This window comes from Babesia bovis, chromosome 3, assembly GCF_000165395.2.
Source record: "Babesia bovis T2Bo chromosome 3, whole genome shotgun sequence".
Taxonomy (NCBI): Eukaryota; Apicomplexa; class Aconoidasida; order Piroplasmida; family Babesiidae; genus Babesia; species Babesia bovis.
The window spans coordinates 585,956-611,928 of record NC_010575.1 but is presented as its reverse complement, the minus strand read 5'-3'; the positions used below and the strand labels follow the sequence as shown (position 1 = coordinate 611,928).

General features: G+C 44.3%; 15 protein-coding genes across 15 annotated transcripts; 7 read left to right on the top strand and 8 right to left on the bottom strand.

Moving 5' to 3' along the window:
• Positions 1-84: 84 nt before the first annotated feature.
• Positions 85-1,396, top strand: BBOV_III002650 (putative integral membrane protein). The gene is made up of 6 exons (XM_051767290.1): positions 85-271; positions 311-575; positions 610-685; positions 721-930; positions 967-1,083; positions 1,118-1,396. The coding sequence occupies exons 1-6, from the start codon at positions 103-105 to the stop codon at positions 1,370-1,372; spliced, it is 1,092 nt and encodes a 363-aa protein (XP_051623416.1). The 5' UTR covers positions 85-102; the 3' UTR covers positions 1,373-1,396.
• A 41-nt stretch (positions 1,397-1,437) lies between these two features.
• Positions 1,438-2,163, bottom strand: BBOV_III002640 (putative integral membrane protein). The gene is made up of 3 exons (XM_001611347.1): positions 2,083-2,163; positions 1,889-2,015; positions 1,438-1,741 (listed from the first exon to the last, which is right to left on the bottom strand). Exons 1-3 carry the CDS (start codon positions 2,159-2,161, stop codon positions 1,477-1,479), a joined length of 471 nt encoding a protein of 156 aa, XP_001611397.1. The 5' UTR covers positions 2,162-2,163; the 3' UTR covers positions 1,438-1,476.
• A 120-nt stretch (positions 2,164-2,283) lies between these two features.
• On the bottom strand, positions 2,284-3,415 carry BBOV_III002630 (uncharacterized protein). Its single transcript, XM_001611346.2, has 4 exons — positions 3,336-3,415; positions 2,986-3,193; positions 2,515-2,760; positions 2,284-2,476 (listed from the first exon to the last, which is right to left on the bottom strand). Exons 2-4 carry the CDS (start codon positions 3,190-3,192, stop codon positions 2,324-2,326), a joined length of 606 nt encoding a protein of 201 aa, XP_001611396.1. The 5' UTR covers position 3,193; positions 3,336-3,415; the 3' UTR covers positions 2,284-2,323.
• Positions 3,416-3,742: 327 nt separating this feature from the next.
• BBOV_III002620 (ankyrin repeat family protein) lies at positions 3,743-5,269 on the bottom strand. Its single transcript, XM_001611345.2, has 2 exons — positions 4,018-5,269; positions 3,743-3,983 (listed from the first exon to the last, which is right to left on the bottom strand). The coding sequence occupies exons 1-2, from the start codon at positions 5,242-5,244 to the stop codon at positions 3,768-3,770; spliced, it is 1,443 nt and encodes a 480-aa protein (XP_001611395.1). The 5' UTR covers positions 5,245-5,269; the 3' UTR covers positions 3,743-3,767.
• A 198-nt stretch (positions 5,270-5,467) lies between these two features.
• Positions 5,468-8,201, bottom strand: BBOV_III002610 (Peptidase M3 family protein). Its single transcript, XM_001611344.2, has 7 exons — positions 7,649-8,201; positions 7,386-7,514; positions 7,209-7,351; positions 7,022-7,174; positions 5,791-6,897; positions 5,596-5,683; positions 5,468-5,560 (listed from the first exon to the last, which is right to left on the bottom strand). The coding sequence occupies exons 1-7, from the start codon at positions 8,129-8,131 to the stop codon at positions 5,477-5,479; spliced, it is 2,187 nt and encodes a 728-aa protein (XP_001611394.2). The 5' UTR covers positions 8,132-8,201; the 3' UTR covers positions 5,468-5,476.
• A 178-nt stretch (positions 8,202-8,379) lies between these two features.
• On the top strand, positions 8,380-10,514 carry BBOV_III002600 (1-deoxy-D-xylulose-5-phosphate synthase family protein). The gene has a single exon (XM_001611343.2). It carries the CDS (start codon positions 8,404-8,406, stop codon positions 10,462-10,464), a length of 2,061 nt encoding a protein of 686 aa, XP_001611393.1. The 5' UTR covers positions 8,380-8,403; the 3' UTR covers positions 10,465-10,514.
• A 115-nt stretch (positions 10,515-10,629) lies between these two features.
• On the top strand, positions 10,630-11,261 carry BBOV_III002590 (tRNA (guanine-N1)-methyltransferase family protein). The gene has a single exon (XM_001611342.2). It carries the CDS (start codon positions 10,640-10,642, stop codon positions 11,249-11,251), a length of 612 nt encoding a protein of 203 aa, XP_001611392.1. The 5' UTR covers positions 10,630-10,639; the 3' UTR covers positions 11,252-11,261.
• A 487-nt stretch (positions 11,262-11,748) lies between these two features.
• BBOV_III002580 (uncharacterized protein) lies at positions 11,749-12,913 on the top strand. Its single transcript, XM_001611341.2, has one exon. It carries the CDS (start codon positions 11,929-11,931, stop codon positions 12,781-12,783), a length of 855 nt encoding a protein of 284 aa, XP_001611391.1. The 5' UTR covers positions 11,749-11,928; the 3' UTR covers positions 12,784-12,913.
• An 861-nt stretch (positions 12,914-13,774) lies between these two features.
• On the top strand, positions 13,775-14,900 carry BBOV_III002570 (uncharacterized protein). The gene has a single exon (XM_001611340.2). The coding sequence runs from the start codon at positions 13,817-13,819 to the stop codon at positions 14,603-14,605; it is 789 nt and encodes a 262-aa protein (XP_001611390.1). The 5' UTR covers positions 13,775-13,816; the 3' UTR covers positions 14,606-14,900.
• Positions 14,901-15,045: 145 nt separating this feature from the next.
• Positions 15,046-16,300, bottom strand: BBOV_III002550 (Protein prenyltransferase alpha subunit repeat family protein). The gene is made up of 7 exons (XM_051767799.1): positions 16,079-16,300; positions 15,873-16,043; positions 15,794-15,837; positions 15,643-15,758; positions 15,305-15,609; positions 15,155-15,270; positions 15,046-15,118 (listed from the first exon to the last, which is right to left on the bottom strand). Exons 1-7 carry the CDS (start codon positions 16,281-16,283, stop codon positions 15,065-15,067), a joined length of 1,011 nt encoding a protein of 336 aa, XP_051623415.1. The 5' UTR covers positions 16,284-16,300; the 3' UTR covers positions 15,046-15,064.
• A 314-nt stretch (positions 16,301-16,614) lies between these two features.
• BBOV_III002540 (putative zinc finger motif C2HC5-type family protein) lies at positions 16,615-17,403 on the bottom strand. The gene is made up of 4 exons (XM_051767194.1): positions 17,150-17,403; positions 16,929-17,114; positions 16,717-16,893; positions 16,615-16,680 (listed from the first exon to the last, which is right to left on the bottom strand). Exons 1-4 carry the CDS (start codon positions 17,298-17,300, stop codon positions 16,616-16,618), a joined length of 579 nt encoding a protein of 192 aa, XP_051623414.1. The 5' UTR covers positions 17,301-17,403; the 3' UTR covers position 16,615.
• A 144-nt stretch (positions 17,404-17,547) lies between these two features.
• Positions 17,548-19,690, top strand: BBOV_III002530 (putative tryptophanyl-tRNA synthetase). The gene is made up of 6 exons (XM_001611336.2): positions 17,548-17,670; positions 17,879-17,971; positions 18,008-18,117; positions 18,151-19,310; positions 19,345-19,547; positions 19,581-19,690. The coding sequence occupies exons 1-6, from the start codon at positions 17,560-17,562 to the stop codon at positions 19,665-19,667; spliced, it is 1,764 nt and encodes a 587-aa protein (XP_001611386.1). The 5' UTR covers positions 17,548-17,559; the 3' UTR covers positions 19,668-19,690.
• Positions 19,691-19,745: 55 nt separating this feature from the next.
• On the bottom strand, positions 19,746-20,791 carry BBOV_III002520 (N-terminal conserved domain of NUDC family protein). Its single transcript, XM_001611335.2, has 2 exons — positions 20,292-20,791; positions 19,746-20,255 (listed from the first exon to the last, which is right to left on the bottom strand). Exons 1-2 carry the CDS (start codon positions 20,738-20,740, stop codon positions 19,775-19,777), a joined length of 930 nt encoding a protein of 309 aa, XP_001611385.1. The 5' UTR covers positions 20,741-20,791; the 3' UTR covers positions 19,746-19,774.
• Positions 20,792-20,923: 132 nt separating this feature from the next.
• On the bottom strand, positions 20,924-22,788 carry BBOV_III002510 (Methyltransferase domain family protein). Its single transcript, XM_001611334.2, has 6 exons — positions 22,299-22,788; positions 22,072-22,262; positions 21,732-22,037; positions 21,180-21,695; positions 21,114-21,144; positions 20,924-21,078 (listed from the first exon to the last, which is right to left on the bottom strand). Exons 1-6 carry the CDS (start codon positions 22,747-22,749, stop codon positions 20,960-20,962), a joined length of 1,614 nt encoding a protein of 537 aa, XP_001611384.1. The 5' UTR covers positions 22,750-22,788; the 3' UTR covers positions 20,924-20,959.
• A 497-nt stretch (positions 22,789-23,285) lies between these two features.
• Positions 23,286-25,529, top strand: BBOV_III002500 (fatty acyl-CoA synthetase family protein). The gene is made up of 3 exons (XM_051767088.1): positions 23,286-23,484; positions 23,519-23,603; positions 23,642-25,529. The coding sequence occupies exons 1-3, from the start codon at positions 23,427-23,429 to the stop codon at positions 25,509-25,511; spliced, it is 2,013 nt and encodes a 670-aa protein (XP_051623413.1). The 5' UTR covers positions 23,286-23,426; the 3' UTR covers positions 25,512-25,529.
• The last annotated feature ends 444 nt before the right edge of the window (positions 25,530-25,973 follow it).

The following is a 25,973-nucleotide window of genomic DNA, read 5'->3' as shown; positions in this document are numbered from 1 at the left end:
CACACCAACTGAGCTATTGTATTGGTCGCGTTAGGTGTGCCGGCACGATACAACAACAGGAGGGTCGGCTTGATTGCCCCCCTCAGTTAAAATGCAGTTCTAATGCAAGATGTATACGATGAAATAAGCGCTAACGCGCTTATGTGCGTTCTGCAAAAGTCGTATAACGACCTTTACAAGTCACTATTTGACCAATATGCGCAACAACGTCTACTCTTGTTGCCCGTTGCGCATATTTTGGTAAATGTGCATATATCACGTGACTTTGTAGGTGAGTGGATGGTGTGATATCGACTTTTACAGCGCCCAGAATGCCATATTTTGCGCGAGACTGAAATACCGAACCATTATGTCAACCTCAAGGGTCAGGTGGTAGAAATAACTGACAGGAAGGTAATTACCGGCTTTGGCTTCAAGAATCACATATCCGCTAACATCATTCGGGATGACAAGGTCCATGACTTGGATTCCGGGGTTAAAGTCTGCGTGATAGATGACTACTTGATGCACGAGGAACCCAGTTGTAAAGATATTTTCATACTTGACTTGAGTGACCCTGGGCACGTAGTTGAGAGGTATGGTGTATCCTCGGTGATCATATATACTCAGCTGGTGCCAGGATAGTTCTGCGTTCAATGGATTACTATACAGTGCACTTGATAGGATTAAACAAAGCTTTGTGATGGTGGGTCTAAAGTTACTCTAAGTTAGTTCACACAGGTACCGGGTTATGAAAATGAATTCTGCAGCATCCTGTGTTCGCACGTAGATCGCGCTGTCGAGGCTTATTTGAAGGATAGGGATGAAGAGCTCAAGAGTTCAAAAAACGGCATGTGCGAGGTGACGCTAAACTTTGCGTTCAATTATCTTAATGAACATTTAATGACCCATCTAAGACGCACCTACCAAAAGCCAGAGGATATGCTGCAAGTAGGTTAATAGGTACCCTGTATTTATAATCTCCAGGGCAACATTCTGAAGCTTCGTAAGGAGATGAACCTGAACTCGACACTAAATCTACTGGATGGTAAGCGTCAGGTTAACAACTATAACCTTGCTCCATCATGTGAGGCCTTGAAATTAGTACGTTATTAAATTTGTTCAACACGACTCCCAGATCTCACTTACATCATGGCCTCAAGAGAAACTTAAGCACCTAGCAACGGCATTGCAATTTAATCAGTATGATTCACGTGAAGAATCTATATCGGTGTTTATATTGACACTGGTTGCCGGTGGGCTTCCAGATGCTATCGCAAACTACGCGCTTTTGGATATGTACGCTGCTGCAAAGTTCTGCAGACACAAGATAAACACGCAACATTTGGACACCTTCAAGGAAAGTTTGCAATTTCTGCTAGACCAGGTCTAGTGAAAACTCTATAAGGTGACAACATGTATAATCTAAAATTGCTGAACTATATTCAATGGCACCATAGAAATCTATAAAATAGATCATTGCATTGTTAAATAAGTTTATGCGTTGACCCATGGCAGACCGCTGTCCTTATGGTGATTGGCAATGATAAATGAAGCTACACCCATCCATACAAGGGTCAAGGGATAGTACAACACAGAGAGTTGGGTCAACAGTGCGCAGTGCAGCCCTACTAGAGCAAAGAACAAGGCCCGTCCAACGTACAAGTGAAGGAACTTGAAATATACATCCAGCACATTGGCGTACGGAGCTAGTGATGAGTACTCGTCACCCTCAAAGACCATAATAGAAAATCCAAAGATACTACGGCATTGTTAATGAACAATGAAATCGCCATTTAAACAACATGAGTACAAAAAGAATAGATATAGTAGACCACTGTTAACAATGGCATACCAGTACAAAACAATGCAGAGGTCACATTAGCAACATTACACATGTATAACTTACCCTTGGACCAAGTTGAGAAGGTAAAGCGCTGGCCTGGCAATGGAGAGTACATTCAACATGTTAAGGGCACTGACAACGCACATCACACATCCTGAGAGAAAGCAGAAGCTCCTAAGTACCTTACGGTCTGAGATGTGTATGTGATCGCTAAAGACAGTTGCGGATCGTACGTGACAATTCACAACTACACTTACCGGAGTCATGTGATTGATGGTTGTATTCAGCCATCAGAGGCGATTCGCTATCCATGGTAGGTAGCTCAGTAAGATTCATTTTTAACAAAGTTAATGTGTAGAGTGATCGCGGAAGTTTCCGCACCCGCGCACTCACTGCCCCGAATAGATGCAGACGCACAATACAACCGAAGAAAAAATAATACGTATATAAAGATTAATTATATTACCGTGTAGTTTGAAGTGCGCTAAAAATATAGTATTACGCAACCTTGGCGGCCAGTTCACCGCAGGTAAGGACGTTATTGTTACCAAAGACAATGGACTTGACAGCAGCCAATTCCTCGGCTGTCATAGGTTCACCATAGTTGGCCATAATGTACTCGAAGTGAGGGAACTCAATCTTTTCCTGGTCCTATACACCCAATGCTAATACCTATGTAGTTAACTTACCTTAGAGAGGCTAACGAGGACCTTCTGTAAGTAAGCTGCGTCCTCCTTGGGGTACATGCTAAGGGCAAGTAATTCCTTAAGCTGGTCGAAGTTGAGTGAGTTACCACATGTGGCACTGTACTCAACAAGTTCAGCTTGTGATGGAGTGGCTCCCAATTGACGAATGAATTCAGCGGCGGTCTTCAGGTCCATCATACCATTGCTAGCAGCATTGTTAAACTTGACAAAAAGCTCGTCCTTAGCAATCTATCGTCGAATGAATAAAGCCTTTTAGAGTGGTAGTGTATGCATCACGAATGTATTCACTGCACATGAAACGACTAAACTAAATAAACACTATCATGTACTGCACCGCATCGGTACGTGATCAGCCAATCGGGAATTAATCTCGAGATCGTAATTGCACTCCATTAGGTCACTCGTACGATTCGGTACACAGCAACGACGGAATAGCATGAAAGTTAGCCTCACCACTTCTTCGACGACTTCGTCAACCACAATGACCTCGGATTCCGTTGTAATTGAGCGCAATTCACTAAGCTTCCTCTGTAAACGTGGCTGGTACTGGACACCAGGCATCCACAAATAGTAGTTCAATTCAGAATCCTCTGGGCTCAGCACCACTTCAGGCTGAGGAAGCTGGTTGTAGCAGCTTCCCAAACACTCGGAGACCATCATCCTGAATAACACATATAGAAGCAATATTAAAACTATGACACAGCACAACACAAATAGAAGCTAAAATGAGCAATGACGGACTCAAAACATGCGACAGTAAGAGAATGTAAAAATTCTCGACGCATTACAATGCACACACTTACCTGAATCACGCTGGTAGTGTGCTCTTTTTCAACAATTAATTTCCGTTATGGCGGATTCAGCCTGTAATGCATTCAAAATGCGGAACATGGGTCACTACCCCGCCGCGGTAGGGCACCAAAGTGATATCGGGAACCAACAATTCAATGAACAACATCGGTTCAAATTTTTGCCACGTAGTATCTTAGATTTGCTGTATACATTCCCGTGCGCAATGCACGTGTGTAGTAGCCATGTGTAATAGGCGGGCATCGGTCTTGCCGCTTTCGTGCTGGCTCAACGTGTTACTAAATTAGAGGAATATATACGAAATTTCACACCTGTGATTCACGTAGAAGTCACCGCTGTTTCCTTAATGGACTTGTGGTAATCATTATTCGTGCAATAATATAACCTGCATTGTTAAGCACATTGTTGGTATATAACACCCAGAACTATCTATCTGCACTTTGCAGATTTTGTTCCGATGCCATAATGCCTTTCCCACGCTCGACTTCGCGTTGGAACAGGTCACGTAGCCCTGTATTGGTGGTATCCTGGGTATATGCTTGGAAGAGGTTATGTAAGTAATCCACCTGACTTCCTTCTGCTTTGTGGACACTGGCTAATCGCAGGTACCCCTTAGGCCACTTGGGGTTCAGGCTTATGCACTGCAGTTGTTGTTACCAAATATATATAACTTACCATCTCGGCATCCGATTTGGCCTTATCCATATCACCAGTCATGAGGTAGGTGTGGCTGCGATTAGAGTAGAATATCGATAATGTTTCCGGGTCTGTATCTCCTGATAATAGGGATATTCCCTTGGTGTATATGGCACAAGCCTGGGCGTAATCCTTATTGGCCACTAGAACACGTCCCTCTTCCCTAAGGTTGGACACTAGTGTGTCTAACTCCTCTTTGGTACCTCTAAACGGCTCAGTGTGAACGGCCATTTCCGGCTCCTTGTTAGTAGCGCGTTCTGTTGGCATCACTGTATCATCAGTTATAGGTCTTAGCAACTCCGCCACTCCTTCGTGGCCGTTTGCTACAGCCAGGTGGTATGCATTCCTTCCATCCACCTTTATATTGCTGTCAGCCCCAATTTCTAGCAACTTGGAGACCATGCGTACCGATCCGCATTCAGCTGCACAGTGTAAAGGGGTCCAACCATCAGAGTCAGTAACCGACCAGCTGGCGCCATGTGACAACAACAGGTCAAACACTTTGTCGTGGCGAGTACTGCACGCAAAAACCAGCGGTGGTGGAAACCTGCACTGCCCTTTTTGGACGGCGCCAGACTCGAATGAGGGATATCCATCCGGATTGGCGCCATGCGATAGAAGGTACTCCACAATATCAATGTACCCTCGTATTGCCGCAATGGTTAGCGGTGTCCCATATTCTGAGTACAAGTTGACATCAGCGCCATTGTCAACTAGTAGTTTGCAGACGTCAAAGGCACCAAGCTCGGCGGCAACGTGTAATGGGCTGGTACCCATCTTGCTGATACAATTCGGTCCACAGTGCCCCAAAAGCAAGAGTACAGACGAAAAAACATTAGAGTTTTTATTTACAAAGCCACTATCGCCCGAAGCAGCTCGTATTGCATAAAACAATGGGTTCTCCCCGTTTTCATCTTCAAAGAATGCAAGTGCCGGAAGCGCTGTTAGCAGGCACTGCAAAACACTGAGGTTGCCTCCAGCGGCCGCAATATGGGCTACACAATGCTGCTTGGCGTCACGTAATGACTCCAAAGCGCTTAATTCCATGCAGCTGAATGTCTCACCCTTGGAGTCGCTTGGCTGCTTATCAGGGTTGTCCACCGATAGCAAATGGCGTACGGCGGAACGAAGATCTGCCAATGACCCCTTGAAGCAAGCGTCCATGACAGCCTCTACGGCCTTGGAAACCACGCCCAGGTCAGCCATCGTCAGTCCAAAGAATTGTGTACTATCGGCATGGAAGGGACAACGGTACCCCTGGCTTATCCTGTTATTAGCCCAAAATTAATCCATAACATTCAAAATGTGTGCCTGTACAAAAAGGAACTAAATGTGTTGTGATTCTGGCTGTAGTAATACTACACAGATTAATATCCAACGCAAGGTGTAGGAACTAGTAGATCTAATTAGGTACCATATGTAATTTATATCATGTATATTACATAAATAAGTCATCTTCCATAGATTCCAGGTCGCATCGAGCGAGATCGTTAAGCGGCTTGATGGAAGCATCAATTGATCCCTGTATAAAGTGTGTATGGTCGATATGTTACCTACCTTAGCGAAGAATTGTGATAGAAGGTCACCTGTTAGCCGACATCTAGCGCTATTCCCAAAGGAACGCCATACTTTAATCGCCAGTACCCTGAAAAGATGTGTAGTAACGCATCTAAACGGACAGAATAAGACGCCTTGGATATTTAATATAGCATAGAAACAATATACTGTATCCAATAGGTATTGTTTACCTACCTTGAGTACAGGTAGCAGAAGTAGGTAGCCCCGTACGGTACCAAGTGGTCGAAATTAGTCACTGCCGGCAAACCCAAAATAGCTGCCATGGGCTCCCCCTGGTACTGCTCTTCAAATATACCCAATGAGGTATATAGCCGATTTACTTCCTCGATGGTAACGGATTCACTGCTGTAGAACTTGAGGTCAAGCATTGCCATCAGTACCATCCGCGCAGCGTCTACTGCGCGGTACTTTTTGAAGAACATGCTTGCTCGCGTTGATGCAGATATGTCCAGGCCCTCTATATTGCACATTTCTCCCAGACCATCAACGAAGTATAACTCAAACAGGTGCGATGAGAACTCGGCAAAGTCAACTCCGCCTCGGTTACCAGATAAGTGCTGCAAATCGGTACGACTCAGCAGTGCGTGTACGGTGTGTCCCAGTTCGTGGAACAGTGTCATCGCCGACCCGAGGTCTATGTAAGTCCTATCCAAGGCACTATCCACGTCATCATGTACCCCGTTTGCAGCAAAACTGCAGACAATGGCTGTGGCAGGCACTTGTCTCTGGGATCCATCGGGGTACGTCGTAGTTACATACTCCCTAGAGCTCCCGTGTTCAATGTGGGAATCAACTCCACGTATCAACCTAGAACACCTTACGGTAAACTGCGCGCAGACATTAACTTTATTCTCACGTGCAAACAAATCCGCATACAGCTGTGCTATCTGTAAGCCAGAGTCACCGGATCCTCTAGAGGAGTTGTCCTCAGTGGCACTGTCCAGAATATGAGTATTACGGACCAGGGTGTACTTGGCCACTAGTGGGTGCCACAGCGGCTCTGAAGTGTCGCGTACAAGCTTGACGCCAAACATGTCGCACATTAACCGCTCAAAATACGCCAGTACCGTGCTTACGCGAAACTGGACACCCAACTTGTCACGTTCCATGGATACTAAATAATCTATATCCCAAGGCCGTATCATAGAAGTACCCTTTAGTAATAGTCTTTGCTTTAGCACGGATAGTTCATGGAACTCCTCTTGTAGCGGCGTAACAAGTGATGCCGCGCATTTCCGCAGGAATTTCTCAACTGCTTCAGGGTTGTTCATAATGCACTCCCTGGAAGTACTATGAAAGAAGTAAAGTTGTTCAACACCACAGTAAGACACATAAGAGCATATATAATCTAGATTATATGCAGAATCGATACAGCATCTAAGACTCTAGAACAACCCGTACATACCTCTGTGCGCATTCCGCAAAGTTGCGGAAACCTCGAGTCTTGGCGATGGAGCTACGTATACGGTGCAGGCGTAATAGCTTATCCAGGGCCACGGGGTCGCTTTTAGTCTGGGCTTCCCATATGACACGGCGCACAGATTCATCCGGGGAATTTCTGGGCGCATATATATGGCACAATCATAGCTTACCGCAGTATATAGGCGTATACAGCTGGATTTTGTGGGATGATCCGACCATTTATACTACCCACGGAAGCGTGCTTCAAAGTGGCGCTGTCAGAGAGATCAAACGATATGGCAGCCTCCTCCCGCTGTAGCTCAAGGTAGGATGCCTGGGGAAAATCAATATCACTCAAGTCAACTCACCCTTAATGAGGGAGATAGGCCAACACCCTGGTTCCTCATTGACTCTATCATATGATGCAGGACCAGTTGCTCCTCGGTGTTCAAGGAGTCATGTGACTTGTGATAGGCGCTCGTCATTATATCGTATAACTGTATATCGTTCAGTATAAAACAAGAGATACGCAACCATCCATTTAATCAGCACATATTGGAACCTATGAAGGATTCCATATAATCTAGCATAGAAACACCCATTTGTATGACTAATGTACAGTAATCCATACCTGTTCATCGATGTTAATGCGGCTGATGAACGAGGATATCTTCTCGACGGTCATATTAGCAGCATTGCGATATTCACCACACGGGTGTACGTGCCTAAGCAGCTCACAAGGATCAGCCACCAGGCATAGAGTGTTTGAGATATGATCAATGGTATACAGTAGAACCTTGTTGTCCAAACTTCCCTGCGCATGTTGCTCAAGGACTGAAGCAACAACAGCGGTGCTAGCATCAACCGCTTCATCACATAGAACGTGTAAATCACTTGGAGAAGACACGCCCAAAGCAAACAGTGAGCTCACATTCTTGTTATATCTAGGGTCTAACACAGGAGTCTGGGTAGGACTTGGTCCTGTGCTACACCTTACACATTGAACGAGATTCCATAACCCATAGGGGCCATAACCTCGCTTATACCTTGATACAGGTACGTAGTGGCGTCTGAGAGACGACAGAGAGACTGTTAACCTCTTGACCACGTGCATTGTGGACTGAGATGCGCCTTGAGTACTACACAGTATAATTGCAGATAATCATTATATATACGCGTAATAGCTAGGATTATGCATGGGTGGTCATACTACTATCGAGGTGTATCTAGATCGAAGACATGTGTAGGCAATTATGGATGGCACAAGTTGCTCAGCATCGCGCAACAGGCCACTGCCATACAACTCAGGTATGGGGGACTCCACGAAATTCCGTGTTTATAATATGATAAATGGAATTATGTAGATATAATAAGGTACTCCTCTGGATGGTGCTGATGTTACCCCTTGTTTTAAAGTATGCCAGGACTTCGAAATTTCTATTACCAATGAAAAAGGGGTTTATCGCAACTAAAACACCGCGAAAATGTAAATCGCCGGACGTACAATGGATTCAATTGGGAGTGCATAGTACGTCTAAGGTCGGTATAGACCTACTGGACCCGGAAGACAGGGGTGAATGCCATTTAGACGTGAATTCACCCGAGGATGTTAAAAGGATACCGGAAAGCCAATTAAATGACCTTTGCAAGGAACTTAGACGCTGTTTCATGCTTAACGCTGAGGCAGTGGGTGGTCATTACTCCAGCTCCCTGGGAGTTGTGGAGTTGACTGTAGCGCTGCACCGTGTCTTCGACTCTCCCAAAGACAGGATAGTCTGGGACATTGGTCACCAGGGGTACATACACAAGATGCTCACTGGGAGGTTACATAAGATGCAGACCATGCGTCAGTGTGGTGGTCTATCAGGATTCCTCCGTAGGTACGAGAGTCCTCACGACCTTTTTGGTGCAGGGCACTCGTCCACTTCCATCGGTGCCCTGCAAGGCATCTATGAGGGTGATGTCATTACTGGGCAAAGCTCAAACAGATCCTATGTATGTGTAATCGGTGACGGTAGCTTAACTGGTGGCATGGCCATGGAGGCCTTGAACTACACTTGCACCATCAAGTCGCCCTTGCTCATTATATACAACGATAATGAGCAGAGCTCACTGCCAACGGGAATGCCAGCTAAAAACGGCACCGGTCCTGTAGTACCGTACTTCATGGTTGAGGGTTCAAGGAAGCCGGCTATATCCGGGCACGACGCCATCGCGCAATGCGAGGCGCTACGACACAAAAACGATGATATGCCGCTGTTCATAGGCCCTATTGATGGGCATAATATCGAGGCCCTGTTAGACGTGCTGGCATATCTAAAGGAAGAACTCAGTGCCAATAGCGAAGATGGCATTAAAAGGCCAGTGGTACTACACGTGAAAACCATCAAAGGCATGGGATGCGAAAAAGCGCTGCAATCGCCATCTAGACTGCATTCATTAAAGGTTGCGACAGGCCCAAAGATAGGCACTGAGGCAACTAAAACATTTTCAGAGATATTCACGGAATCGTTAATTGACCTTGCTGAAAAGGATCAAACCGTGCTAGCGATAACCGCTGGCATGCCAGGTTCAACAGGCGTGGGTAAAATGGGTATGAAATTCCCCAATCGCACTTTTGATGTAGGTATTGCCGAACAACACGCTGTTACCTTCGCGGCGGGTACAACCATCAGCGGTGCAAAGCCCTTCTGCTGCATATACTCCACGTTCATGCAGAGAGCATTGGATCAGGTTATACACGACGTATCGCTACAACACCTGCCGGTAAGGTTCGTCCTGGATCGTGCTGGGTACGTTGGGGGTGACGGCGCATCACACCACGGCATATACGATATAATATACCTGAGGATGATGTACAACATGCTACTCATGGCACCCAGCAACGGTATAGAGTTGAAGATGATGATGCAAATTGCGTACAACACAGATAAACAACCGTCGGCAATAAGATACCCAAACGGAAATGTAGCTTCACATGATGAATTGACAAGACTCTTGAAGTACACCCCGGGTGAAATAGAGGACCCCGCGTCCATGATCTTACCAAACGGAAAGCTAGAAGCGCGCATGGTACGTCGAGGCAAGAGCGGGGTGGCTGTATTGGCATTCGGTCCCATAGTCATAGATATCCTAAAGGCCGTGGATGCCATTGACCTCGACGCCACGGTAGTGGATATGCGATTCCTTAACCCAATGGATACCGATATGCTCAACTACATCCTCCAGGCACACCATACGGTATTTACCGCGGAGGACGGCGTGGAAGGTGGCTTCGGCTCCGCTGTACTTGAGTACTTTGCCAAAAGGCCTGAACGTGCTGATGTCATGTGCATTGCGTATCCTAAGGAATTCATGCATCACGGTAGCATTGCAGAGCAGAAACGATTGGCCAAAATGGACGTCGAAGGCTTAGCTGAACGTATGAGGCAGTTCCTGGCGTCATGAAAGTAACCATACGTTGGAAGAACTACACACCCTATAATGTAGACATGTATCTAGCAGATCGACACTAGAAGGCAGCACAATACACCAAATAGTGCCCCGTTGCCTAAAATGTGTACAGACATTCCTAGTGTGTAGACTCAGAACACAATGCCCGCTTCATATCGCAATATATAACATGGACGCTGAAAATAACACCCGCGTTCAAACGAAAAATGAAAGACGAGAGGCGTTCATGGCACTCTGCCGTGAAAACTGTACTGTAGTAATAGACTGCGAATTCGCATCGTACGAAAATGAGAAGGAGGCCAAGAGCCTAGCCAACCAGTTAATGCAGAGCTATGCCTTCAACAAAAGAGCGGAGAAACCAGTAAACCTGGTTATATGCGGTATACAGGAAGATAGTTACGTGGCGCAGTGTTTTGCTAAAATCTCGGGTACCGACAACTGGATGTGTTCCCTGGAGTACCGTAGCCTAGAGGAGCTCTACGACCCCGGTGAGCTGGTATACCTCTCAGCAGATGCTACCGAAGTGCTAGACGATATATCAAAAGACGGTATATACGTCATAGGCGGCATCGTGGATCGCAACCGATTAAAGGGCATTGCATTGAATCGCTCAAGGCACATCGGGGCCAAGTGCAAACGGCTACCCATAAAGGAGCATGTACAACTAACCCAGAGCCATGTGCTCTCGATAACGGCCTGTGTTTCTATATTCCTTAACTATACACTTCACAAAGACTGGGTCAAAGCACTCGTAGAGTCCATTCCTAAGAGGAAGTTTTAGCAATAAACAAGTATCCAATTTAATTTTTGCACGGCTCATAGAGAAGTATCTATAGAAGTTATTTTGTATCATGGAGATGGCGACCTCCGGTAGCGATAATGATATCGACTCAGTTATCTAGGATAAGTCATCCCACGTTCAGTTGTAAACACTTAAACAATCTATGCTCGGTCCATATACAGTGAAGGTATATAGCTAGTGCCAATGTGTAAGTAGATATGTAAATTTTCTGGAGCTTCGGTCAATACTTGATCCTGTAGCATCAATTTTACATGGAGAATAGATATATTGCACTCATGGGCTTCAAGGAGAGTGGATTGTCAATGTTAGTGCCCTTCTCCAAAGTTCTGATCTATTCCAGTGATTTCAGTAATCACTAAATAAACAGTTGAGCAGTGGATGTGTTATGGTATCCCAATTGCACTGTATCAAAGACCAGAATCAACCTCATGGGGACCGGTGATGTGTGTAGGAATAAAGGACTAAATAATTATCGCCGAATGGCGATATGTTAGTTAAGTGCTTTTTTAAACCAAACTGGGCCTCGTGGAATGGTATGGTGCGCAATATCTAGTTTAATGCGTTGAAGAGCAGGTAGGATACCTGTAACATGATGTCAACACTACCGAATTAGGTAGCACGGCTTTAATTTGGCACATTATAACGTTGTTGTAAAGATGAAGTATGGGTCACTTCTGGATTACCCTATCAACTACAAGGAGGCTATCGATTGGATAGTAGCCGTAAAGCAAACCGGTGGGATAGAGCCATTGGCCAAAGCAGTGGTGTCGCTCTTCTCTGAGGTAATGAAAGGAGACCGTGTACTTGATACCATACAAAAGGTCAGGTGTAGGGCTCAAAGGGTCTTACAAAAAGCTAGATTTGCATGGCACCCAACCGTTTGTATCGTACTAAGGGAGCATGAAAGGGAATGTGAAGATCTGCAACACGACGACATTCACACCAACGTCATGGACCTTGAATATGAGTCAAATGCTGACGTACAGTGCAAGCCCCAAACAAAGGAAGATGAGGATGTCGAAAGCGGGGAGCATGATGAGACTCCAGAATCCCCAACGTTGGATGAACCAGCGCTTTTGAAGACCATAAGCGATGAAGAGTTGAAAAAGGTTATTATAGAATCCGCCAACCAATATGAAAAACTACTGAAGAAGCTTATCAAAAGGAAGACGTACAAAATGACATATTCCCCAAATGCTACGTGGACTGCATCGTGTATGTGTGTCCCAAAAAGATGCGCCATCATCCTAGTGTCAATAGCCCCAATGGTATTCGCACTCACGAGTATGATGAGGCATGTTGCGCTAATGAGCCCCGCTGGGTCCAAAATAGCAAGTGGATCTGGGAAGATGGGCTCCTTTTTCAGAGCTGCAGGCTACACCCTGGCCACGGACATCAACCCAAAGAAGACGGTAGGGGTGTTCAGGTACAACGTGGAGTTTGCCAACAGCGATATTGTATCCAAACTTCGTGAAATATCAGGATTGTCAACAGATGGAGATGATAATTGACAAAGCGATCCATCTCGTAAATATCCTTGGTAATGTCACTAAAAAGCAACCATGGAGAACACGCCCGCTTACAACGTGCAAAGGACAATGTTGTGGCATAACGTGGTTGCGAGGTCCTAAACACGCATTAATGTGGTAATCAAATCTTATCTAGAATACTTCTAGCTCCATATGGAATATGTAGCAACGATTACTGGTCAGATCTAACGACATAGTTACAGATGCCATGCGGTACGGAATAGGTTCTTCTCAAGCCAGTGTAAGCGTGATGGTGGAAATTATTCCTAACTTTGTGGCATATTACGATCATAGACTAGGCCAAGCCTGGGATAACACAAACTAGTTATATCTATGATCTAAAGTGCTCCTCGGAAAGCATCATGTTAGGTAACCATAAAACAACACTGATTTGCGATGTACCCGTTAAAATGGATACATAATACTCAATTACAACATAGAATCCAGTTGTGTAGCATCAATGCTAATGGTCTGTTTCTGTACGATACAAGACTACTTTGACCATCAACTGAAAAGGAGCCTAGAACAAATGCTCCCTAAAGTACTACCCAAATACAACCTTGGCTATTATAAGATGGTTTAACCGATATGTGCGCGATATTTCAACTGATATCGGCTATTCACTGTGCAATTGAGCTACGCATGCCATTCCGCAGTGAAACACACTAACGTGCATATATCAGTAATTCAAATGTAAACCAATAGAATACACTGTGCTTACGATGTGTTTTTTAGATTATCTTATTTACCATCATGCGCGTTGCAACCGGAGTGAGGACTGCAGTTCAAGAATGCAAAGAAACTCTGAATAACAAAATAAGCCACTGAGATCTATACAAGCGATACAACGATAATAAGGAATGAAATTGTGCATCTTTGTTTTAGAAACAGCAATATTCTTACATTATTCCTGGTTAATACCCCATGCAACGTCAGCATATGCAGCAGCGCAACAAATGCACAAAGGTATTTTAAATTGACCCCTTTTACACATTTCTATTTACCATCATATAAAATGGCTCTTCACCAATCACTTTTGGAACCACCAGCCAACCTAAGGCAGGCCCTTGATTGGATCACATCCATCAAGAAGAGCAACGGTACCTTCCCTTTGGCAGCTGCCGTATTCAAATTCCTCATCCATGGCGGCAAAGGAACTACAAAATGCAAAACTGGTAACAATTTAGAACTCCCTTTGGATGAGGAAGATCAAGAGAAATTGGTAGTAAGCACCCCTGGATGCTGGGATTCCTTCCTTGCCTGCATCAGAGTGAAGAAGGAAAAGCAAACTACCACCATGGGTAACGAGGTATTCGGTGCCCATTTTGCACGTACTATTGAAGGGCTTGCAAGGTACCTAGTCAAGATTACCCACTCGGGCCTTTACAAATCCACCTACAGCTCCCAAGCGACATGGGCGAGTGACTGCGCCAAAGACCCAAACAAGTGTGTTGCCATCTTCGTTGCTATAGCAAGGCCTATTTACGCCACTATTGACTCAATCAGACAACAGTGCACCAACGGCACACGCTCTGAATGGAGCAAGGTAGATACACGCGGTGACAAGCACATCGGTGACTCCTACGTGAAGAACGGTTTCGACATCGATCAAATGTGCCCACAGTCCACTTGCAGGGATGTGGAAAAGGTACGCCAAAGCTTTTGGGGCGACTTCGATGTCATCAAGAGCCTGATCAAGAAACACAGCAAAGCAAAGCCAGCATTTAAGGCAGCGGATATTGACGAGGTATCCGATGAAATCTTGATGTGGAGTGCAGTTGCCGCCGCTGCTCTTAACATTTAAGATCACAAAACAGCTGCAAGTTAATACGCACACCTTACAGTTCAACGGTTCCCCGGGCTCTGGCTCCAAGCATGGATAGCTTGACGACGCACAGCAGCGTGCCATAGAGACCCGACCAACAACGTGATTACCCTGATGACAGTTGAATGTACATCGATTTGCGCATGTGGACGCTGCCATTGTACATGGTACACGCATCGATGGACAATACAGTACCAATTGAGGACACGTCATCAATACAAACGTAACCGTTCCTAAATGAAGAATTAAAACCGAAAGTTTTAATCAACTCTCATACCACAATATAGCAAACCATCGCTATGTTGATGAACTGACTTTTTAAAGTTTAATATTTAAACATCTACCTCCATATAACGTAGCAGTCAACTGTATGCTATAACACAATGTAGTGGATACATGAGATTACAGTCAAGGGTCACTTGACCCAAATGTTAAGTACTAGTCCGTAATCAGGGTACGCACGCAATCATTGAGCCGTAACGATTCCTGGACCTGGGCAACGTTTATCCAAGGAAGCTGAAAACATACCACCAGCCTCTCCGCAGGTTCGGTATTCAGTGCGAGCTTCAAATTTAACAGCGCTGTAGTCACAACACCAGAGGACTCGATAGCACCCAGTAAACATCGGGATGGTCCGCCAGCACCTGCTGCTATATTACATTCCAAACTATAACCTACAGCCAGATTGACAAGTGTCCATATTTAAGCATTCCGGATGTACAGCTGATATAGTCCCCGTGCAATGAGCTAAGTATTGCGATAGACTCTCATTCCACGGTGACATTAACATGGATTTAATGTCACCAATATATTCCTGAACTAAACAGGATGTGCCCAAAAGGTGTCCATAACGAAATACGATAAAGTCTTTATAAAACCAAACGGTGTTATTATATATATCGGACTCCAGAAGAAAATGCACAAACTCCAACTCCTTGAGAACCTGCTCCTTAGTATCGACGAAGCGTTGCATTAACCACGTCCTGGGCATTATAACTAATAAATAATATACTTACATATACCCCCAGGCACAGTGGTTCTTCGGTGATGTGGCAATCTCGAGTTTTACATATTCCAATTCATCGTGATCGGTGTTCCCAGTGTCGCAGAGCCATCGGCGATATTGCCATGCCTAGGCAGTGAAAAAAAGTACTGCTTCAAACATACCTGATACGATTTTGGAGATTCATAAGCAACGCGACGTGCAAACGCTGTAATGGAATATAGACAGGCAAAGATAACATACTTATCTCATCCTTCAGAGGAAGCTTCATTTTCAAGCAGCAGTCCATGCGATATGACCAAGCAGTGTAGTTAGCAGCATTGTGCATAATAGCCAATGATGATATGTATAAACCCCTGGAACTGTATTCTTGAGTTGATATCAAGTGAGCCATGTACACTGCGATTAAGTTATCTGGACAATGATTGATATTAACTATCCTGCAATACCTGTATGGTCAGAGCGGATTCTAAAGAGACCGTCAAGATCCAACTTTACATCACCAAGTGCAGCGTTTATGTCCGACCAAGATTCGGCATCATCAAGTAAGCTGTAATCAGGGACCAAGGGCTCACAGGGGTACCCAAACACATCGGATCTGACAGTGTGGATAACACCTTCATTCTCCCTAATACGCGATATGTTATCCTCCATGTAGAAGATTACAATGTAATATTGGAAATGTCATTAATCATAGATGTGTACCCCCCGTGTGTCACTGTTGCACATAGATAGTAATGCAATATAAATGTGTAATCATAAAATGGATATATACAAACATTCATTATGGAATACATGTTTATAACCCAGTAACAACTCTTTGTTCATCGCCAAGAATAGATTGACGTAACGGGTCACGCCAAGCTCTATTATGTGCTGTGGAACACTGGTATTCAGGATTACATTGTATTGATATTAGAGAAATACTGTATATCTAGTGTTTTCATGATCAGCTTCCATATCAAAGCTATTCTAAACTAGATTCGCTAATGTCGCTTAGAAGACCGTGTGATTTTACCAGATTGAAGATCTATATCCACACGTTGTATAGCTGTGTATGTTAAAATGTTATGGAAGGTTGGCCTACATTTTTCAGCACGCTTAGCCGCCTCCTGCTTGTAGTACTGCATACGCGCCTCAGCAGCATCCTCATTATAGACACTGTGAGCCTCACGAAACCAGTCAGTATGTAGGTCATGAACCTTCATCTTGAAAGCAGCGTAATTAGCATCTTGAGCAAGCAAGCGGTCACGTAGCTCAATGGCTAAGATGTGTATATGGATATCAGTAAGCACTAACCTTGGATGAACTCAGGGTCTCCAGAATGCTCCAGGGGTACCTTGTCAATAGCATCTACAGACACTACATGGGTTCCACAATGGAAGCATGGTCCCTCGCCCTCCTTGGTACATAAAAGGCGACCGCAGCCCATAGAATTGCTAAAGCAGTCATGTTCACTGCCGCCGCAACCACACTGTATCCTTTCTACTAGAGATTAAATAAAGCCTATGGTCACCTACCGCGTTTAGTTGCCGGTTCCGGGGTAACAGAAACGTTCTTTGACTCCGGTTTGGAGTTCCTGTTCTTAGAGGACCTAGAACCCACAGTATACGCCTCGTCGGCTAGTTTCTGCTTGCGATATACGATGTAACCCTTGCCAGGGGTAGACATGGCCTATATGCCCCAAAGGAATCAGCACGTCCTAGACCTGTCCAAAGAGAACGGTGAAGACCCATACACGTACATAGTTATACCATATAGAAATATCTCTTAAGTGTGTATTGCATTAAACATTATAGTAAATACCAGATCTCTGGTATGTGAGCCAGAGTTTCAGAGAAAACTCAAGGTGAAGAAAATGTAGTGGAAGGAAGGTCAAAATTACACTATAGAACTTCTACAGTTATACACCAGCTATAAACAACGCAAAATGACGAAATATGAGTGCTACTTCGACAGTGCATTGCACATCATTAAGGGCGCAGCCTGTATTGCCTTCTCCATACCTACAGGCAGAACTACAAAATCCATAGTTCGCAAGGTAAGACCCTTCCAAAGTTAATTGCCACTTGAGTCTCAATGGAATCATGTGTATCCTAGTTCCAGTAGATAATACATCCATTTTGTGGTCATAGGGTACAATGGAAATACGTTAGATAATAGACAAATCTTGGTACCGTCTTTTAATATATGTTGTGTCCTTAGAAATGATATACACTTTATACTCATCAGTACAAATATATATGCAGAGTACAACAGCGGGTGTCATCACCCTCACCAGCGTCCTTAATCAGCCGACAGACTCACAATACACCCTATTCAAGCAATTGATTGCCCAGAAGGTATGTTACAAAAGATATGATCAAACGGTACCACAGATTGATGAGAATAGCAAGTTTAGAGCATTCCTGGTGGATCGTCAAATTGCCGAAAGTGTCTATGGAGAGTCTATCTACGATGCTCGGGTAGTACCAATAGACGTCCAGAGGTAAGGATTCATGCACTAATCCATAATATACAGGTTGCGCCTGGTAGCATTGGAGGAGTGGAATATCAACGCCAGTACGAGGGCAGTAGTACGTACCACAGGGCAAGTTGGACATATAGATATCGAGAAACTAACTTACAAGCATGATAGCCAAACGCTGCTAATCAGTTTCGTGATACAACCGGAAACAGATATCCCGGATATCCTGACGGATACAGAGAATATAAGCTCACCGGATCAATGCCCACCCAAATTCATGGTACTGCCCCCTGGAGAAGTGGACCTCCAAAACGACTGTTTCGTTGAGCTGTTTGGAATGGAGCGCAGCGCCAATGCAACCAGCGCAACGAATGAAATTGATTACGATAAACTGATACGAGAATTCGGGTGCCAAAGGATAACACAGGAGCAAATTGAAAGAATGGAAAGGTTAATTAAACAACCGGTACATCCATATCTGAAACGAGGGTTGTTTTTCTCACACCGGGGACTTGACCAGCTACTAGATGCATACGAACAGGGTGTGCCGTTTTTTATATATACAGGAAGAGGGCCGTCCACCGGGGCGCTCCACCTGGGTCATCTAGTACCATTCCTGTTCACCAAGTGGTTACAGGAGGTGTTCCAAGTTCCAGTGGTCATCATGATGTCAGATGATGAAAAGTTCCTATTTAGAGAACAGTTGGAATACGATGCTGTACGCGATATGGCAAGAGAAAATGCCAAGGATATAATATCGTGTGGATTTGATCCTGATCTCACATTTATATATAGAAATACTGACTATATCCAGGATCTATATGGTATTGCACTCAAAATGCAAAAGAAAACTACGTTCAATCAGGTCAAAGGGATATTCGGTTTTAACATGTCATCCAATATCGGTTGTATAGCGTATCCAGCTATAGAGGGAGCGGCAGCATTCTGCCAGGCGTACCCCAAGATATTCGGACAGAGGAATGATATGCTGTGTCTAGTGCCGCAGGGTATTGATCAAGACCCGTTCTTCAGAATGACACGTGACCTCGCACCAAGGTTGGGGTACCTAAAACCAATATCGATACACTCCAAGTTCATACCGTCGCTACTGGGAGTAACACAAAAAATGAGCTCAAGCATCGAAGGATCAGCAATATTCGTCACCGACACACCCAAAATGATAAGAGATAAGGTACACAAGTACGCATTCAGCGGTAAGTGCTTTCCCAGACGGCCTAAACTAAACAGGTGGACGTGACACGGCTGAAGAGCACCGTAAGCTAGGAGCTAACCTGGAAGTAGACGTTTCATACCATTACCTACGGTTCCTCATGGAAGATGAAGCAAAGTTAGAAGATATTGGGGCCAGATACAAAGCAGGAGAGATTATGTCATCAACGGTTAAGGATATGCTAGTAGACGTAGTGTGCGGTATTATTAACGACTACAAGGTAAGTGTTAACCGTGCCATATATAAGTTGCAGACGCGACGTGAAAAAGTAACAGATGATGTCCTGGATACATTCATGGACCCAAATAGAGAGTGCTTTAAACGCTTTAGAAAGAACTAAACTATAGCACTTTCCAGGGACATTGTCATATGGTAACAATATTATCTACGTAACATTCCCAAATGTACTTAAATCAATGGATGGGTTTTTAGTGCTGGATACCCTCATTAACCGACGTTGACGTTGGCATTGGAAAAGTCCATCTCAGGGTGATCCGCACGGAACTTCTCAAGCATCTCCAACTGAGATGAAAGCGCATCTATGGGAATACCCATCTCACGCATACTCTGCTCAAACATCATCTTCTCAACGGTTTGCCTAGTCTCAGGATCAAGATCACTCAACGAAGAATTCTCAGGGACTATCTTCTGCACGTCAATCTCAGGGTGACCCTTAATAACACGAGACCACCACTGGTTACGGTTACGCTTCTCCAATGTTATCTGCAATGTATTGCCATCAGCAAGAGTCCAGTAACAGTCATCGCTCTTAACGGTGTCATGGAGCTCACCAGAAAACAATTCATTGCCCTTCAAAAATACAGCAAGCCTGTTGGGAGTAATCTCGACCTTGACGTTGCGACTCACGGTGCCCGGAGGCAGGGGCACCGATAAGTCAACGCCAATCAAGGTCTGCGTCCAGACGTACCTAAATTATATACAACAATAAAATAAAATAACTAACCACTTGGTAGTACCTCCATTACCGGCAGGAGGTGCATTCGCGTCAACCTGCTCAACTGGCTCCTCTACGGTCTCCACAGAATCTTGACCACGGGGTACCTCAATGATCTCATCGTCATCACATGACGTTGCATCAATCACATTAGAAGCACCCTGGCCAGCAATACGAGCCTCAGCTAACTTGCGCTTCTCCTCAGCCTCGCGCTTGCGCTCCTCAAACATCTCACGCTTAGACTCCATGGCCTCAGCGCCTGCCTTGCGGCAGCGACGCATGACCAACTTAACACACTTCTCCAAGTGCTGGTTAGGGTCATCGTCCACGCCATAATCAAAGAAGTCGCTGCGGCGACCCAAAAATTCAAATACTGTGTCCAGCAAGTCCTCAATACCCTTGCAGTGCTCAATAAGCATGAACATAATATGGTCAGTCTCAGCCACGTCACGCTCCATTCTGCCGTCTTAATGAAATCATCAGAAAGTGTGTACTTGTATCAATAATAGATATCTGGGTAATAAATACATATAGAAGCACTTATAGCCCATACCACTACACCCGCGCTAGCGCGAGTAACCAAGAAAAGAATAACGCAACCAAACACCACAAACAGTCATATAATCATTATTAAGTGGTTCTATGAAATATAAAGCTAACTTAGTGCCTCTACAGGACTACATCAGCTTATAGTAACACTCGCCCAGCAACGAGGTGTCATCCGGCTGGAATAATATGTCCAACCATCTGCAATTGCTGGAATTGTTAAGAAGCGATAGTTTGCCGCCAATGGCGCCTGCGGTATAGTGAATAGTACATCAGAAGGCTTACCTTGTATGGCCACAGGCATGTTATTGTGATCCTATAACCAATGTAAACAGTAAAGTAGGAACCAACCGTAAGATGTAATATAACTTGCTTCCAATGAGTAGGCGGCTGGTCAGCCCTTGTTGACATCACAACAGCAGTGCTCATAGGTTCCTCGGGGTGTGGATAATCAGGTGAAGTTACGTATGACGTGAGTTCATCAATACCAAGAACTTCCCGATAAGATTCCAGTGTGTGGAAGCGTTTGCCCTTTAGCGATTGTATGACATTGGCACTGTCACTAGCAACAGGCTCAAAGATGCAGTCAAAGTATAGAGCTAGAGATGAGCATTTGCAGCCGTCGTGTATGGCTACCTGGAATTCATGCGCCTTGCCCAAATCTTGCACATTCAAGCGTCCCAAATCTAGGATGCAAATGCCACTCGCATCGCTGACAATACGCGATGGGTCGACCACTTCAACGACTGGCTCCTTAAGCAGTTCATGTGCCTCGTAACGCAAACCATCAAGGATGAGTCCATATTTACGTTCATCCCATTCGTTCAACTTAGACTTTATGTCGTCGTACATGTCCACAGCAAAGAGCTGTGACCATTGATAATATAGACCCAAAGAACCTACCCCTAACTTAACCTTACTAGGAACCATCAGACCACCCGATATAAGATATCTATCACGAGCAAATAACACCGAAGAAAGCATGTTTTCATATAAAAGAGCATAACCCATCCATTCCGAAATAAGAATGTCACACTTAAAGGGTTCACAAGGAAGGTCGTCACGCTTGAACTGCACAACGCCGCCAGAGTAAACTAGATCGGAATCCTCAACCTTCCCATGTAAAAACTGGACATTACCAATACCGTTGATACGAGCATGATTTTCAGACATCTTAATCATGTTGTCACAATTGTCAATGCCAACAACCTGAAATTAATTAAGACACAACGCAATAAATTACCAAACGAGCACCAGCCTTAGCGGCAAATAGCGATAGTATGCCGCAACCAGAACCAACATCAAGAACCACCTTGTCCTTGAAAAGCGATTTGTTGAGCCTAATGAAAGACTCATAAGCACCCGTCCTAACGCGATCGTTCACCATCTCACGGTGTATAGCAAGGTTTTTGTAGCCCTTGAAATAGTCATCATCTATGCATTGATTTGATAAAGGAACTATATACCCACCCTGGATGCACTTTTTGGTTTGCGATTTTGCAGTTTTAGTACCACGCTCTAAATGAAGGTGACGTTGGAACACACCCTCGTCATCCTCCTCATCACTGGATTCCAAAAAGTCCCAAATCAACTTCTCATTGCTAAATGGAGGGTTTATGTACTCATCTAAATGATCGAGTACTATAGAAGGATCCGCACAAACACGACGGTAGGATTCCAAAGGATCTGAACCACGAGCCTTCTCACGCTCAAGGTAGGTTACCAAAGCTATACGATGTAATGTGCCCTTACCCAATATACTATGACAAAAACCAAACTTAGATGCCATGTGCCGATATACTTCCACGGCATACGGGGATTGGAAGTCATCAAAGATACTGTAAGCAACACCGTCACCTTCCCAAACTGACTCCATCTCGGATCCAGACGATCCAGAGTCATCAGATTCAGTGGAGCTCATTGTGTACGATAGTATGTCAATAAATCGATAGTAATATTACCAAGGAAAACATATGAACAACTGGATTGCAGAAATGTAGACTATTAGAGTATATAATACTAAATAGAATTGTCACCTTAAGAATTTATTGTGTGTAGACATTCGAGTTGTTAAGTGTGTAGCAGCATATATGGGCAATAAAAAGGACTAATAGTGACCCAACGGCTAGATAAATTAAGTGAAATAGCTTATATGTGCGTTAGGGTCCCGTATGTGTTTCATGAGACGCTGTTGAGAAGTATATTGATGCCTTGGACCATCTACATGTGCAAATACACAAGGACACTGAGGCGCGTAGATACAAGCGCAAACCCCCGTGTCGCAACAGCAGTAATCTATGTCATATGGTATCACCATAAAGCGAGAATTTTGTTTCTGAATAGGTATACGAACGCAGCTGTCGCAACGACGTCACTTCTAATGCATGGGGCATAGACAGGCAATAAATAAAGTGACAAAACCTGCCAATATAGATCAATAACTTGGTATTACGATATATTTAAAGGCCTGGGTCAAACAACACCCCGAACTGGTGGATTCTAACACCTGTCAAACAAAGACTACTTGCACATACTGTGCAAGAGATAATACGGTCACATAAGACCATAGAGACATGGACCCATTCAATAACCATTAAAATGACACCTAGATCGGAGCATGTCTATGCCCTGCCAGTGCCGGGCACAGAAGAAGATGGTTAGTCAGTCCTACCCTAACTCATGTGGTTCAGGATACTCCCCAATCTACAGATGTCCCAAATATATGGACAAACTGCTGTCATACAAGGATGTCCACGATGGGAAAATTGCCACTGGGTATGTATGGAAGCTCCATAGTTCACAAATTGACTCAGGTGGGATATATTCCAACACGGGTTAAGCCTAAACCCCGATGCACCATGCCTTGGCTCAAGAGAAAAGAAGGCAGATGGTAGCTTAGGAGAATATGTATTCAAGTCATACAAAGAAGTTGAATCTTTAGTACAAAGATTCGGTAGTGGATTGCGCTCCCTTAAAGGCGTGAATAAAGTAGAAGTACTAGCGCCAGAACCCGTGGAAGCTACCATGATCGGTATATATGCATCGAATTGTGTAGAATGGCTCATATGCGAACAAACTTGTAACGGTTACGGCTATACAATAGTGCCCATATATGATACTATTGGGGAAGAGTCTATTATACACATATTGGAGAACTCAGACATCAATATAGTTGTTTGTGACCCTGCTTGTGCAGAAAAACTTGCACGTGTGCTTCCCAAGGCGATGTCGCACACAATCAAGGTAATCATTGTAATAGGAACGAATAAGGAAATGATACAAACAACAGATATACCAGTGTACCTCTTCTCCGAAATCCTAGATATGGGAGATAAGGCATTAATACCATTTGAACCAGCGACACCCGCCATGATAAATACGATATCGTACACTTCAGGAACATCGGGAATACCAAAAGGAGTTATCCTGACACAGGGACAAATGGCGTCACTTATAGTAGTTGTCAACCATGTAGTCGGGGAGCTAAATGGCATCTCAGTAGATGCAGTCAAATGCTACCTCAGTTACCTCCCGCTCGCACATATGTACGAACGCCTTTATATAGATTCGTCCCTGTTCGTAGGAGGTAAAATTGGTGTGTATAGCGGTGATGTGAGAAATATACTCGACGATCTGGAGACTTTGAAGCCAACAGTATTTGTCAGTGTGCCAAGACTGTTCTTCAGGATCCATGACAAGGTATTCGCCAATGTATCTAGAAAACCGTGGTTCATCAGATGGTTGTTCAATACAGCACTAAACTCAAAAGTCAACCGTCTACGAAATACAGGTAATTGTAAGCACAGATTCTGGGACAAAATTGTATTTAAAAGGTTCCCAGCATTGTTCGGTGGCAATGTCCGTTGGATGATGACAGGATCTGCACCATTGGCGCCGCGTACCTACGATAGAATAAGGGCTATATTTGGTACTGAATTGCTTAGCGGGTATGGACTGACAGAGACTGCAGCAGGAGCTGTAATGAATAGACAAGGCGAAACTGATACCACCCATGTCGGAGGTATCATACCGACACTGGAATTTAGACTGAAGTCACTACCAGAATTCGAATATTCAGTCAAAGACGAAAACCCAAGAGGAGAAATTATGTTCAGAGGAGAGCATGTGACATGCGGGTATTTCAGAAACCCAGAAGCAACAGCAGAGGCATTCGTTGATGGTTGGCTATTAACCGGTGATATCGCCGAGTTGCTACCCAATGGAGCTATCAAAATCATTGATCGTAGAAAAAACCTATTCAAACTGGTACAGGGTGAATATATATCACCAGAAAAACTAGAGGCAGTGCTAATTGGATGTGCATTGATCAGTCAAGCGTTCGTTACCGGAAAGTCCACAGAAGTATACCCCGTAGCTATAGTGGTACCAGACGAAACTGAAGCCCAATACTGGGCTGAAAGTCAAGGTCATGGTGATATGACGCTGCAAGATATTTGTCAACACCCCGTGTTCAAAGAGGCTATAATGGAGCAAATGGCACAAGCATACGACGAAGCGAATGTTAAGGGATTCGAAAGATGCAAACAAATATATATCGAAGCAGAACCTTTCTCTATCGGAAACAATATGCTAACCACAACCAATAAACTGAGAAGACACCACGCGAAAAAACGGTACGAGGATATAATCGATAGCCTCTATCGCATGTCCCACACTGAATAACCAGCTGGTGGAATACCAAAACGACAGTAAAAGTGGTTTGTAAAGATTTTAAACAATGACGTAGATATTAAGGGTAAACACATTTTAATATAGTTGTTCACATAGCAACATATGTATATACCAGAAACAACTCAATCGTGTGTAATAGGCGAGAGTATATCATATAAAAGGCAAGAATGATATCATTTTATAAAATAAGAATCAGTCCCCTGGGGGGCTCGAACCCCCGACCACTAGATTAAGAGTCTAGCGCTCTAACCAACTGAGCTAAGAGGACTCCGAATGATACCCAGGATTGCACTACGATATAACATAATAAGCAACAAGCTTACACAAATAACCAGAATTACTGTCCATCCATGCTTCATTGATACTAATAGTAAAATAATTTACAAATGTCCATACAGCAAGGCTGCAAACCCCCACGTAATAACTATATTTGTAAACATTCTTAACGAGTTT

Excerpts from the sequence above, each read along its gene's own strand:
- BBOV_III002570 (XM_001611340.2), top strand. The coding sequence starts at position 13,817 with ATGGCTCTTCACCAATCACTTTTGGAACCACCAGCCAACCTAAGGCAG.
- BBOV_III002630 (XM_001611346.2), bottom strand. The coding sequence starts at position 3,192 with ATGATGGTCTCCGAGTGTTTGGGAAGCTGCTACAACCAGCTTCCTCAG. Across the intron at positions 2,761-2,985 it reads ACGAAGTCGTCGAAGAAGTG|ATTGCTAAGGACGAGCTTTT; the intron begins GTGAGGCTAACT and ends ATTCGACGATAG. Across the intron at positions 2,477-2,514 it reads TCCTCGTTAGCCTCTCTAAG|GACCAGGAAAAGATTGAGTT; the intron begins GTAAGTTAACTA and ends TTGGGTGTATAG.
- BBOV_III002580 (XM_001611341.2), top strand. The coding sequence starts at position 11,929 with ATGAAGTATGGGTCACTTCTGGATTACCCTATCAACTACAAGGAGGCT.
- BBOV_III002510 (XM_001611334.2), bottom strand. The coding sequence starts at position 22,749 with ATGAGCTCCACTGAATCTGATGACTCTGGATCGTCTGGATCCGAGATG. Across the intron at positions 22,263-22,298 it reads AACCAAAAAGTGCATCCAGG|ATGATGACTATTTCAAGGGC; the intron begins GTGGGTATATAG and ends ATCAATGCATAG. Across the intron at positions 21,079-21,113 it reads CATGCCTGTGGCCATACAAG|GCGCCATTGGCGGCAAACTA; the intron begins GTAAGCCTTCTG and ends ACTATACCGCAG.
- BBOV_III002610 (XM_001611344.2), bottom strand. The coding sequence starts at position 8,131 with ATGCACGTGGTCAAGAGGTTAACAGTCTCTCTGTCGTCTCTCAGACGC. Across the intron at positions 6,898-7,021 it reads TTTGCGGAATGCGCACAGAG|GGAGTGCATTATGAACAACC; the intron begins GTATGTACGGGT and ends TAGTACTTCCAG. Across the intron at positions 5,561-5,595 it reads TATCACAATTCTTCGCTAAG|GGATCAATTGATGCTTCCAT; the intron begins GTAGGTAACATA and ends CACTTTATACAG.
- BBOV_III002500 (XM_051767088.1), top strand. The coding sequence starts at position 23,427 with ATGACACCTAGATCGGAGCATGTCTATGCCCTGCCAGTGCCGGGCACA. Across the intron at positions 23,485-23,518 it reads GCCGGGCACAGAAGAAGATG|GATACTCCCCAATCTACAGA; the intron begins GTTAGTCAGTCC and ends CATGTGGTTCAG. Across the intron at positions 23,604-23,641 it reads GATGGGAAAATTGCCACTGG|GTGGGATATATTCCAACACG; the intron begins GTATGTATGGAA and ends AAATTGACTCAG.
- BBOV_III002540 (XM_051767194.1), bottom strand. The coding sequence starts at position 17,300 with ATGTCTACCCCTGGCAAGGGTTACATCGTATATCGCAAGCAGAAACTA. Across the intron at positions 16,894-16,928 it reads AGACCCTGAGTTCATCCAAG|CCATTGAGCTACGTGACCGC; the intron begins GTTAGTGCTTAC and ends TACACATCTTAG. Across the intron at positions 16,681-16,716 it reads GGCTAAGCGTGCTGAAAAAT|CTATACAACGTGTGGATATA; the intron begins GTAGGCCAACCT and ends TAACATACACAG.
- BBOV_III002620 (XM_001611345.2), bottom strand. The coding sequence starts at position 5,244 with ATGGCTGACCTGGGCGTGGTTTCCAAGGCCGTAGAGGCTGTCATGGAC. Across the intron at positions 3,984-4,017 it reads CCAAATCGGATGCCGAGATG|TGCATAAGCCTGAACCCCAA; the intron begins GTAAGTTATATA and ends CAACAACTGCAG.
- BBOV_III002650 (XM_051767290.1), top strand. The coding sequence starts at position 103 with ATGCAAGATGTATACGATGAAATAAGCGCTAACGCGCTTATGTGCGTT. Across the intron at positions 272-310 it reads TATATCACGTGACTTTGTAG|AATGCCATATTTTGCGCGAG; the intron begins GTGAGTGGATGG and ends TACAGCGCCCAG. Across the intron at positions 1,084-1,117 it reads CATGTGAGGCCTTGAAATTA|ATCTCACTTACATCATGGCC; the intron begins GTACGTTATTAA and ends CACGACTCCCAG.
- BBOV_III002590 (XM_001611342.2), top strand. The coding sequence starts at position 10,640 with ATGGACGCTGAAAATAACACCCGCGTTCAAACGAAAAATGAAAGACGA.
- BBOV_III002600 (XM_001611343.2), top strand. The coding sequence starts at position 8,404 with ATGGTGCTGATGTTACCCCTTGTTTTAAAGTATGCCAGGACTTCGAAA.
- BBOV_III002640 (XM_001611347.1), bottom strand. The coding sequence starts at position 2,161 with ATGAATCTTACTGAGCTACCTACCATGGATAGCGAATCGCCTCTGATG. Across the intron at positions 2,016-2,082 it reads CCATCAATCACATGACTCCG|ACCGTAAGGTACTTAGGAGC; the intron begins GTAAGTGTAGTT and ends TACACATCTCAG. Across the intron at positions 1,742-1,888 it reads CTTCTCAACTTGGTCCAAGG|TATCTTTGGATTTTCTATTA; the intron begins GTAAGTTATACA and ends ACAATGCCGTAG.
- BBOV_III002550 (XM_051767799.1), bottom strand. The coding sequence starts at position 16,283 with ATGGAGGATAACATATCGCGTATTAGGGAGAATGAAGGTGTTATCCAC. Across the intron at positions 15,759-15,793 it reads AATCTCCAAAATCGTATCAG|GCATGGCAATATCGCCGATG; the intron begins GTATGTTTGAAG and ends TTCACTGCCTAG. Across the intron at positions 15,610-15,642 it reads CACTGTGCCTGGGGGTATAT|GACGTGGTTAATGCAACGCT; the intron begins GTAAGTATATTA and ends TATAATGCCCAG.
- BBOV_III002520 (XM_001611335.2), bottom strand. The coding sequence starts at position 20,740 with ATGGAGCGTGACGTGGCTGAGACTGACCATATTATGTTCATGCTTATT. Across the intron at positions 20,256-20,291 it reads AATGGAGGTACTACCAAGTG|GTACGTCTGGACGCAGACCT; the intron begins GTTAGTTATTTT and ends TATATAATTTAG.
- BBOV_III002530 (XM_001611336.2), top strand. The coding sequence starts at position 17,560 with ATGACGAAATATGAGTGCTACTTCGACAGTGCATTGCACATCATTAAG. Across the intron at positions 17,671-17,878 it reads CAAAATCCATAGTTCGCAAG|AGTACAACAGCGGGTGTCAT; the intron begins GTAAGACCCTTC and ends ATATATATGCAG. Across the intron at positions 19,548-19,580 it reads GTATTATTAACGACTACAAG|ACGCGACGTGAAAAAGTAAC; the intron begins GTAAGTGTTAAC and ends TATAAGTTGCAG.